The sequence below is a fragment of the Tinamus guttatus genome, unplaced genomic scaffold (assembly GCF_059628265.1).
Source record: "Tinamus guttatus ecotype Peru unplaced genomic scaffold, ASM5962826v1 Tinamus_guttatus_pri_ptg000517l, whole genome shotgun sequence".
Classification (NCBI taxonomy): domain Eukaryota; kingdom Metazoa; phylum Chordata; class Aves; order Tinamiformes; family Tinamidae; genus Tinamus; species Tinamus guttatus.
Window position 1 is genome coordinate 243498 of NW_028289051.1, and position 12135 is coordinate 255632.

Below are 12135 nucleotides of genomic sequence, written 5' to 3' on the forward strand. Positions count from 1 at the left end.
GAAAATAAATATATATAATTCATAATTTTATGCTAATTGAGAGCTTATATAATTGGTAAAACTAGGAGAAAAGCAGCAATTTTCACAATGCCCGTGCTGTCGTTCCTGTATTGATCAGTACATGAAAGAAATTACAAGTATGTTTATATAAGAACCATTGCTATTAAGCTGAATTAACTCTTCTACCTATTCTAGATTCAGGGGATATTTTTCTATATTGTTTCCAATTCTATTTATCCCTTATTACCAGATAAAAGAATGCAACATTTCTCCTTCACTGAGTTGACTAAGCCAGAGTCTGCGCTTCACATTAAAGACAGATTTACAAAATGGATTTAAAACATGCCATGAACTTAGATTTTTCTCCACATGAAGGCAGTGTAGAGACATGTCATTCTGCATTAGTTTAAACAACCAACTTTTCACTATAGCTTCCAGTTGTTTCACTAAAGCTTAGGTTACAAGGTGTTTGACCAATATTTGCCAACCGCTCTATGTTTTTTGTCAAATTCCAGCTGTTTAAGCAAGCATACACATATATGCATGTACACACACACACACATGCACAGAAGGCCAACTGTACAAAAGGTAATCGATGGGAGAAAAAAAAAGCACTAGATAAGCCATTTTTAAGCTGACAGCTTTAAACATCCCATCCCATGATGGAAAACACTCTATGCATATAATGGAAAATATCTTCTAGCAGATCAAAAACATATGCAAGATCGTGTTTCACAACAGAGAAGACTTTTATGCATGGATTGTACCATTATCACAATTACTGCAAAAGATTACATATCATTTTCTACATAGCAGGTTAAAATGCTAGTGAAGGACACCCTCCAGCCAAACCAAGGCCCCAAGTTGCAAAACAAGGCATAAAGAGGTGAAGGTTTGCAAAAAGAGTTAAGCTAAGAGTTAAGAGAAAGGATAAGGTTCAACAGCAACCAAATGGACCATGACAATACCAATGAAGCTTGGACAAATGTAACTGTACATAATATGGGAAGTGAAATAGCTAGCTATGGGAAAACACAAGAAGTGAAATTTCAAGGCACAACACATGGTTGGGATGTAATTTTGTACATACAGCAAAAAGGAAACAATGTATTATACAGAAAACTAGAACAATGGAATAATAAAGAATTTTTTTTTCTCCCTCTCTCACTAGGAAATAAAACGGGGAAAGCAGTATTTAAGCAAGTCTGAAAGAGATGGGCACTTGGAATACTATAAGTAACCCTGATTGATAAAGGAAAAAAGGAATACTTAATTCTCTGGTCTTGGCTTCTTAAGAATTGAGAACATCAGTGTTATCCACTGATGACATCCGTCTAAAACCCAGAGGCAAGCAATGAAATATAGTTTATAATGCCAAGCAATTGCACCATACATTTGAAAATTAGATAATTAGAACAAAGAAAGAGTTGTTTGGATGACAATACTCCAGTTAAACAGGCTGCCCACTTTGATTCAGAAGGACTAACCCATGTAAATAAGAAAAACATAACGAGGTAAGAGGTATTTAGCTACTATAATCAAAACACAGCAAGGATGAAAAAGAAGAAAAGATTTCAAGCTTATTATGAAAAATTACAGAGTTAGAACATAAATGATACGCAAAACTATCAGACTGCTAAACTAAAGGTAACACCATTGTTTTCAATGTTACACTTCCATAGTAATGTATATTAAAGTCCAAATAAATATAAAATGTTTGAGACTTTAATTATTTTAACCCCATTGTATTTTATGTATCAGATGAGAAAAAAGAGCCAAATAAAACCCAGAAAATATTTAATATGCACGGACAACAAATCACCACCACACAAGTATGTGGCTTCCTCACTAGCTAGTTTCAGTAAAAGTACTGCAAACACAAAATGCATAAGAGTTCTCAAGCCTGTTAAGAGTCCAGTGAGGTTACTACCATGCATTACTAGCTAAGTCATGGCTAGTACTTAGTAGTCATTAATAAGAAACTGTTAACTTTAAAGGCATCAATCCAAAAACTAGCTGAGCTTCATCACAATAAATAAATAAACCTAGAACTATCTGTTCCTGTGAATTGCATCTGTTTCTTTTTCAGTTTGTAAATAAGCCAATTTCATGACAGTACCAATAAAGTATTTAGGGACAACAGATTAAGTGTAGTCTAAACCTTAGATTACATCCTAGCAAGCATTTATGAAAGAAAGAAAGCCTAGAATCGTAGAATCCTAGAATTGTTAAGGTTGGATGGGACCTCTAGAGATCATCTAGTCCAACCTCTCCGCACACGCATGGTCACCTAGAGCACGTGGCACAGGATTGCATCCAATAGATACATATTTTGAATTTTCTGCACTTCAGCTAAGAAAATGCATAGGAATCCCTTTATAATGATTGCTCAACAGCAAAAGCATAAAGGTGAAAAATGTTACAGAAGAGCAAATGCAACTAATTTTCATTATCAGCAAGAAAGGCAAGCAACATAGAATCATAGAATGCCTAAGGTTGGAAGGGACCTCTAGAGATCATCTAGTCCAACCTCCTGCACACACAGGGTCACCTAGAGCACGTATACACCTATGTGGTTGTGAACATTCAAGATGTGTAAAGATTTTTCAGCGCTAATTATATTAAAAACTAATGACAGAGGTAGCTGATTGTTGCTTCTTCATCCTTGAAGACAAAAAGATAGTTGCAATGTTGATAAAATTGGGAATATTACAATACGTATGAGGAGAGCAACCCAAATTCTCTTTCACTGTTTCTTCACATGCTGTTATTGATTTTTCATTACTTTATCATGTGGTTATTTCTATAGGAAATAAGCAGACAAGATGAACACTTTTTTTGATTACATAACTATTTAGTATTTGGATCCATGCTATACATGTAGCATGAAACCAAAACCTCACTGAATCCTAGATAAAATTGTCACCATCTTTTCCCTTAAATCAGTGGGTTGCCAGAATACTGTACAACAGCATCGCAAGTCCAGTGTGAGGCCAGCCAGAGTTATTTTCTACTTTGATATTTGGGGAACCCAAAGCGATTAAGAGGCAAGTGTTTACTTCAGCATGAAGTCAAATTTGATAAGTCTGAAGACTTTTTCTCCAAAAATACTTCTGTTTTATGGCATTGATAAATCCAAAGCATGGCTTCAGTTGATCTAGGTTGCAATTACAAATACTCAGCCTTTGTGAAAACCCTTTTTTTAATGAAGAAGAGAGAATTCTTCATTCCAACTGCAGGAATTGTCTACAGAGCCAATTTTATTTACTAAATAGCCTCTAACCACTAACCAATTTCTTGTGCACTCTAAATGACACAGAAATCCAGCAGAGATATTGGCGCCTCCCATACACAAGGGGCCAGAATAAAGTTTCTTGGACAATCTCAACTCTGGCATTTCTACTTCTCTGAATTCTGAGTGCTTGATGTACAATCCTAACATTGCTTTAACTTTTTTTTTTTTTTTTTTACGTTTTAAACCACACTGAGCTCCACGGGGCAGTTGGAGCAAACCCGCGCGCTGGCAGCGCAGGAACAGGCCCAGAGAGGCCGAGCACACAAGGCGCGAGCACCTCGCGTGGGGCCAGGGGACTGCAGGCCCCACGTGGAGCAGGAGGTTTGTCTGGAGCAGGCAGAGAGGGGATAGCGAGGGCAGGAAGCGCTCATCCCGCGCCTGAGTCTGTTTGAGGGACGATACACTTGGAGCGGGCTCCACCGCACACTCTGCCCGGCTGCTCTGCCACGTCCTCTGCCCAGCGAGGTCCCCTCCGTCTTCCTTCACCCGTCCCTACCAGGGGGCTCGCTAGTCTCCTAGCTCTGTTGAGCAACAGAAAACGCGTTTTTCAGAGGAAAAAAGGCCGGGCCGACGCTCGAGGGCGACGCTCCCCAGCTGCATCCCCGGCTTCCCCAGCGCTCCCGGCGAAGCGCCGCTCCCGCGGGACACGACACGGGCGCCGGGCCGGGCCGCTGCTACGTGCGCAGCCACCCGCCTCCCCGGCCGGCGCCGCGGGGCCTCTCCGGGCGCCGCCGCTGCCGCCGCGCTCGGCCTGGCCCCGAGGGCAGGGGCGGCCCCACCGGGGCCACTTACCGGCCGGGCCCGCCGCTCGGCTCCGCGCCCCCGCGCAGCGACGGCGGCGCGTCGCTGACAACGGCCCGGAAAGGCCGCGCCGACACATCCGGGGCGGAGCGGAGCGGAGCGGGGAAGGCGGCAGCGGCGGCGGGGACGGCCGGGAACGGCGCCGCGCTCCCGGGGCCGGGGTACGTGGGCGCGCGGGAGGGCGGGATGGCGGCGCCGCCGGCGCTTCCCTCGCGGCGCCTGCGCCTGCGGCGGCCCCGCTCCGCGCCGGGCCCCACGGCACCGCCGCGGGTGCTGCGTCCTCCGCGAGCGCCGGCGAGGGCCGAGCGGGAGGGATTAGCGGGATCCTCCATCGCGTGCGTTGCGTGACTTTGTTTCCCTTCCTGACAGATGGCAAGGGGTGGCCAGCAACGGATAATCCAATTAACTGGATTTAAAAAGCAAGAGAAAAGGGGCCTGCTTGAATTACTGCGCAAACTGGACTGTGCTGTGCTTGACACCAAGGTACTGCTTGATCCAAGCCAGTGAGGGAAAGCAGGAGGGAAAAAAGGCAGTGTGGAACCTTAGGCTGGTGCATTAGCAGCCAAGAAAAGTTAATGTTTCCAATGGTAAAAGTGTGTAATAAAAGTGTGTTCTGTTTTCCTTTCTTTTTTGGTAGAAATACAGACACTGTACGCATCTGATAGCAAAACAGTTTTGCAAGAGTGAAAAGTTTTTAGCTGCCTGTGCTGCAGGTGAGTAAAAGATGTTCTGTAAAATGTCATTGAATCACAGCATGATGATAGGAAAGCACCCTGAAGAGTCTTCTAAGTTCTTGTTTTCATTTCATGATCAGGCTGTTTTACCATCACTTATTCTCGCTCCGCCAGCCTGGATTATTAGCAAAGCACTACATTCAAATTTTGATTTACTTTGTTTTTGTGTGTGTGTTTGCGTGCGTTACTCCTAAGTAATGTTCATGTCATCATCTTGTATCTGTTCTGAACTGGCTCCCAAACAAACACCATTGTTACCTATTGTTTACATTATAAAATCATTTTCCAAATGATTTAAGTACTTAGAATTTGTACGTGCATTTGTATACTACAGAGTTAGGCATTTTCAGTTATAGCTATTAGAATTTGGAGATAAATGGATGACTTCTTGTGCCCGATTAACTGTCATCAGAAAGTAAATAGAGTAAAATCTTACATGAGATAACACACTTTAGAAATAAAATTTGTAATACTGAGTTAACATATTTGGAGAGATTTAAAACATCTGAAGATGTTTTCTTTGAGTGGAAATAATATACGTATTATCAACTTGACAATGTGAAATTCTGCCATGTTTCAGTATTCATAAATAATCCTCAATACCAGCTGGCAGTAGTCAATTCTGGAACTATTTTTTATGTAATTGTCTTGTTGGTGGAGAGAGAGTGTTCATTCCTAGTGCAGTTTTTCCCAAGTAGTATAACAATTTGTCTTTAAACTCCTTTAGTACTCTCCAAAAATGAACATAAACACTACTAAAAACATTGACCTTCATGGACTTCCTAGCTCACTTACTTTTTGAAATTGAACTCTTGAAATTAAAGTGGTTTTAACATGTAGGTTGTATGCAGCATGCCTTTTCCAGTCATAAATCCACTGGTACCTATGCTAGATTATGTAGAAATACCATCTGTGCTCCTTTTCTGAGACATTTTGCCAGTCAACCGTGCTGTTCCCGTGAAACCAATTAGGTTTACACAATTTCAGTCAATTTCTCTTGCAGTATCCTCTGTAGGTAGAGTTTAAATACAGGAGCAGGGTACTAACCACAGCCCTTGACCTGAATCTGAAAGAAGAGAAAGACAGTGTGAAAAAGGAGAAGATCATTACAGAGAGTATCAAAAGCGGACTTGCAGAAGAAGAAAGAAGAGAGGCGGAGAAGGTGGAGCCAAGGGAGGAGAGAAAAGGATGTGAAAAGAAGAAAGGGGAGAGAGAAAAGTCTAAAACCATATCCTCCCAATACTGGCATTGGCCTTGCTTACAATTCTAGTAGCATTAAATATATGTAAAGGAAAGAAATTCATTCTTCCTTTTAATCATATTTAATTTGTTACTTCAGTTTACTAAAACTGAAACCTTTGCAAAAAAGCTAAAGTGATTTGGCAGCGTTATTGTATGTTATATAAGTACGTCAAGTGTTCTTCAGATCTGTTCTAGTACATTTGTAAGAGTGTCAAATGGTATTAAAAGTAAAATGTTAAGCAAGATTCTATGCAAGTCACAATAATAAGATCTGGGAAGCTGCAAATTTCCATTTGCAGGTTTTTGAGAAGACAGGCAAGTATTTAATCTGGAAAGGGTAAAAAGGTACTTCGTCATTAAAAGAAAACAAGACGATCGTTTTCAGTGGCATTGTGATTTCTGATTTTAAAATGTGAAAAGGAGATCTCTTGCAGTAGGAAGGAGTTTTTAAAATGGCACTTACAATTCCGGCTTTTATTTGCACAAGAAAGGTTGAAGTTAATTTTATATTAGATCTTCAGTTGATTGCCATTTGTCTACACAAAAAATCTTCTGTGGCTGACAGTTCATTTGCTTTTTAGGAAAGTGGATACTAACTAAGGAGTACATAATTAATAGTGCTGAGAGTGGCAGATGGCTTGATGAAACAACGTATGAATGGGGATATAAAATTGAAAAAGACACCCATTATTCACCTCAAATGCAATCTGCACCTAAAAGATGGCGCGAAGAACTGACACACACTAGTGCTCCAGGGGCCTTCCACAGATGGAAAGTTGTCCTCCTTGTTAAGGAAGGTGATAAACGAAGGGATTCTATTAAAAGGTAGGAGAATATGTCTTAAAGCTGAGGCAATGAAAAAAAAAAAAGGCTTAATTGAAGAAGTTTCTGCTTTTCCATCCTGATTAATTTGATCCGTAACAACCTCAGGTCTTCAATATATGAATTGTTTTAATTTGTATACTTTCACACATTTTTATAATAGTCACACTCTTATATGCATACTTATTTCTTTAAATCTTTAAAACTACTGCTTTTTTTTTAGCTTGCTTTCAGTGTTTGCTTGTGTCAAATATAACACACATAGTCATTTATTTGCATCTTTGGTAAATTGCATATGGAGACTTTCTTCATGAGACAAGGCTTATGCTTTTTATGAATATTCTTTTGTTTTGCCCAATTATTACATGCAAATAGTAACCAGAACAGGATACATTATTTTGCTTCAGTGGGTGACCTGAGCCACCCATGAACTTTGTCTTGCTAATCCTTTCCATACTCTGACTAACCTGGTCTTCCTGTGCCACATCTGTGCAACAGCTCCCTAGTTCTGAAGCCCTAATTTGTACTATGAAAAATCTTTGCATGTGATGTAAATATAGCTAGTTCAGAAGGGATAAAGGAATATCTGGGGAAAGGAAAACAACAGGAAATGCAAGAGTCTGGGGACTAAATTTATTTTTTCCATACTCCTGGCACACCGGATTCTCTGAGTTAAGTACTACATTGAATCACAAGCAATGTGTTATGTAAAGTTTGTACCTGAAACAGAGCTATCCATTACAAGATATTGTTGCTTATTACAGGAAAAGATATTATCCACCTCTCCTCCTCAGCTGAAAACCCAGCTGCCTGGGAGCACTTCTCAGGTCTGGGGGAGTGCACATCTCTACTGACATGAGAACAAGGTGCACGTTGCAGATGCACAGACAAACAGGAAAATACCTGTTGATCATTGTATCAGAGCTGCAAGGTGCATCATACCTGCCTGCAGTTCGTAGATGCAGCTAAAGATCTAATCCGTCAGCTGAAGACATTCTAAGTAGGCCTTAAACAAGTGGAGAAGTTTGCTGTGTGCTGTCTTGCAGAAAGATGCATTCATTCTGCTAGACTTCTGAAAAAAACATACTTGTTTCTGGTGAAAACTGCTTCTGCAAATCCTTGTGATAACGCTGTTAAAATGCCGTCCTGTTCAACTCTCTGTTCACAGTAGAAGTAACAAGTAACAGGAACAGCAAGACAAATGAATAGGGAGTTTTGGGGAAGGAATCTTTTTTTTTTTTTTTTCTCCACACACTGATGTGGCCATCCTTTTACGCAGACAGAAAAAATTGACAAGTAGCTTTTTTTTTGTCTCCAGCAAGCATAGCCTCCCATCGTAGAGGCCACTGCAGCTTTGAGAAATGATTGCTTTATCTTTCCTTTAAACACTGTTGGGCTTTTTCCTCTTTTATTCTTTTCATTCCACAAATCCCTAGTTATTGGATGTTTAAGTGTGTGAGGCTAGTGTATTTTTCAATTTATGTATCTGGATTTTGTAAAATGAGCATATATTCAACATTTCAGAAAGTCTGTTTTCTTCGCTGTCTTGTCTGTAATAATTTCTCAAGCATGAAGCATGGCAACAGTAGCTCTCTGGAGATTTCCTCTGAGGAAACTCTTATGTATAATGTTGCCCCAGACATAAACAAATCTGTTTCCTGTGTGTAACATTGGGTGGCAGCAAATGCTCTATATGACTTCAAAATGAAGTTCAAAATTGTATTTTTCATATTTCCAATAAGAAAATAGCATGTTAAAACTCAGAAAAGCAGTGTTACTTTGGTAACTTTTGGTAAACCACTGAATTTATGGCAAAACTATTAATCATCATCATCACTAATTATCATTGTGGAGGACATAAATTATAGCTGTTGTCATCTAAGAATTTTATCTTTGGAAAAAAATGCTCAAGAGAGAAGCTTTCTATCAGATATGTAGGAGATGGCATTAATTAATAGTATTAAATTGTGAAAAGACATGTCTTAAGTGTGTTCCTTCCTTTGCTCAAGGCTCTTAAGTTCTCTTTTATCCTCTGAATGAAGGTTGTGTAGTGTCACACACCTAGAACCCTCATTTCCTTGCACTTACATGCTTCTAATTTATGTTTGTGAACATTAAGCAATATTAATATAATGCAGTAAATACTTCTTTTCAAATGTACATTTATTTAGAGTTCTAGAAGCTGGAAAGGCAACCATATGTTCATCTGAAAATGCAGGGAGAGATATTACTCATATATTCATCAATAATAAAAGTTTTCCTACAAAAAAACATCTCTTCGAAGCTCAGTATTACCCTGTGCAGTATGTAGGAGATTACCTTTTTGAGGTAAGTTAAAGAATATACATAAAATTAATTTTTCGTCACCCTTCCTGATTAATATACAGCATTAATGATTGAAAATAACACAGTCAACCTGGATGATTTCTTTAGTTGATTTAGTTAAAAATAAAACAGCTTTCTAATAGAAAAAAATGTCTCTCCTAATGTAATATTTTGACTGAGACCAGTAGATACAACATCAAGGAAGAATACCTTCTTTACTTTCTTCTTCATCTTTGTGCTCATCCTTGGTTTTTGTTCACTTTCGTTTTTTGTTTTTTTTTTAATCTTCTACAACTTTATAAGCTGTATTCTTGCTGACTGGTATAAAGGATGGTATAAAAAGAGATTTAAATCTCTATATTCCATTTATGACTGCAGAAAACTGCATGGCTGTTTTGCAGTTGGTCAGTGCTTTACTTGCAGCGTTACAGCTTGAGACATTTCTGGTGTCTCAAAACCAATTCTGATGAAAGAATCTGATACACTTCAGTAAGGACAACCTGCCCATATTTTATGCTAGCAAGTGACTAGAACCTCATTCCAGTCAACTGTAAAGATTTCTTTGTGGGAATATACTTGTCATAGCATGTATCAGTTGTTCATAAACTTGTGCACCAAACAACCGCTTTGTGGACTGACTAGAAGCTTATGCAACATACACAAGTTCCACTGAATTCTAAACCAGACAGCCTTTGTTCTTAACATAATCTGTGTTGACTTCCCATATACCCTCAGTATTTCCAACTCTTCTGATTGTTTTGTGGAAATCAAAAAAAAAAGATCGTTTTTCAGACCACATTTGTGATGCAGTGGAAGGTATCTTTCCTTTGTGGCTACTAGGAGGAGCTGACCAAGCAGGAGAATTGGATGTACTATTCAGACTTCTGCATTTAATGATAATCTTCAGAGCATTTTGACCTGGAAATACTCAAAGCACTTGGGAGATTTGTTTAGACTGTGAACTCTTAGGCTACAGGATGACTTTATGGTCAGCTGCTAAATAGAAAATGTTACTATTGTGATCAAGCAGGAATTAAAGCTGGGTTTATACTAGGAGTAACGTAACTTGAAATTCTTTGTGTTTTCCGGATCCAGAGTGCAGAGGAAATTTACCTCTGCATTTTAATGATCAGTAAAGCTGCTATGAAAAGGTTAAAGGGGGTATTGAAAGGTTTTAGTGTTTTCATCCTGAATTAATACACATCAACATGAGATCTCAGCCTAGTACTTATTCTTTTAATGAAAAATCTTGGCTTTCTCCAAGAAGTACTTGGCATATATTTCATTAGGACATAACTGGGAATGTTTCAACTTTGTAAATCTGTACATTGCTTCGGATTTGTTTTTCAATATCTGTCATGTAATTTCAAACTCCTAACTTCCAAAGTTAAAATACTGTGAAAGATGGTTATTAATGACCTTGACCCAGTTGTTAAAGCATATGCATGACTTCAGGGAGTTATTCTAAAATTTAACACAGACTTCAAATGCTTTTTTGAATACATGCTGGAGTTTATAACGTTTTGGCAAGATGGTACTGGGAACCTCTATATTGTTTAAATGTCAGTGTTTTTAGAAGGATATTGAAGAGCCACAAGAAGTAAAGACTACTTAATGCCTCAGAGTAGAACTTATGTCCTACTTCAGTAGGAGTTTAGTCATCCTTGGCTCATCAAAAGCTACCTAGAGCTCTTCTCAAATTACCTAAAGCATTTATTACATTTCTGTAATATGCAACAAACGTTATTTGTTTAAAAACGTATAATTACCCATATGGCAAATACTTTTGTTTTGATTGCACACTTAAGGAAACATCTGAGAATAGAATGAAATACATGCAGCTTTTGAAGCTTTCCACTGAAAATCTCTTAAAGAGTATAAAATGAAGCTTACTTCTCAGTACAACACCACTGTGCTTATTTCCTACTGTTGTTTTCCATGTAGTACTTAGCTTCCCCCTTTGGACTTACGTGCTTGAAGCAGAATAGACAAGAGCCTCCCCAAGCAAATTTATTTCCCTGTAGTTATGAAAAGTCCTTCCACACTTGCTCGAAGTAAGAAAATGGCCATTAGCACAGTGATTAAGCAGAATGCTTCAGCAGTTTCTACAGTCTTGTCCATCCTTCTCTACAACAAATGAAAGGATTTAATTGTCGTGCCTTTTATGAAATGAGAGTCTGGTCTTGGTTAAATTAATGAAAAACTGTATTTTAAAAAATCCTTACTATACTTTCTTACGATTGAAAATGTGCAGTATTGGGTTTAGCTTTTCTAAAAGTCTAAAGAACATACATATTATGAAAACTCATCTTGCATTTCAGTCAGAGATTGGGCCAGGTTTGGAGGCAATTAGAGAAATAATTTTGGGGAAGCTCGTAAGGAGGATGCCCATGCTATAACTATCCACAACATTGATGATTTGTTTCCACAGCTGTTTTATCTGGCATGTAATGTCATCTCCTGAAAAATACATAAGGATGCATGTGCACACTTAGTTAACAGTGTACTGAGTTAACAACAGGATATATGCAAAGACTTCAGCACACAAAGTCATTTTGGAGCATTAGTTCTCTATGCCATTTGAAATTAAAAAATAATGTTTTATTTTGTTCTTTTTTTTTGCTTTTCGTAGAAAGAAATACAAACTGCTGAAGTTATCCAAATGAATCATTTCCTAGCTGCACAGGAGACCAAACAAATCATTCCTAACACGCAGCTTGTTGAAATGAAAAATGCTGTGATAAAACATATGTATTTTGCTCAGGTAGGTAACAATTAGTTACACTTTCTTAGCATAAAATATAAAATACTTACAATTTATCTTAAAATGTAGATACTAGATATTTTAACATTTTTTTAAATTCAAATGCCTTCTAGCCTGCAGTGTTTAATAATACCCTGTTGGGATAGGCATGG

The 12135-nt window shown here is 38.6% G+C and overlaps 1 protein-coding gene across 1 annotated transcript in view; it reads left to right on the forward strand.

Annotated features, from left to right (window-relative positions):
- Positions 1-4465: 4465 nt before the first annotated feature.
- Positions 4466-12135, forward strand: part of SLF1 (SMC5/6 complex localization factor 1) — a 29826-nt gene continuing 22156 nt past the window's right edge. The window contains exons 1-5 of the mRNA XM_088533748.1: positions 4466-4579; positions 4734-4809; positions 6654-6897; positions 9066-9222; positions 11852-11983. Of these exons, the coding sequence (XP_088389874.1) occupies positions 4466-4579; positions 4734-4809; positions 6654-6897; positions 9066-9222; positions 11852-11983 (723 nt within the window). The remainder of the gene's footprint in view (positions 4580-4733; positions 4810-6653; positions 6898-9065; positions 9223-11851; positions 11984-12135) is intronic.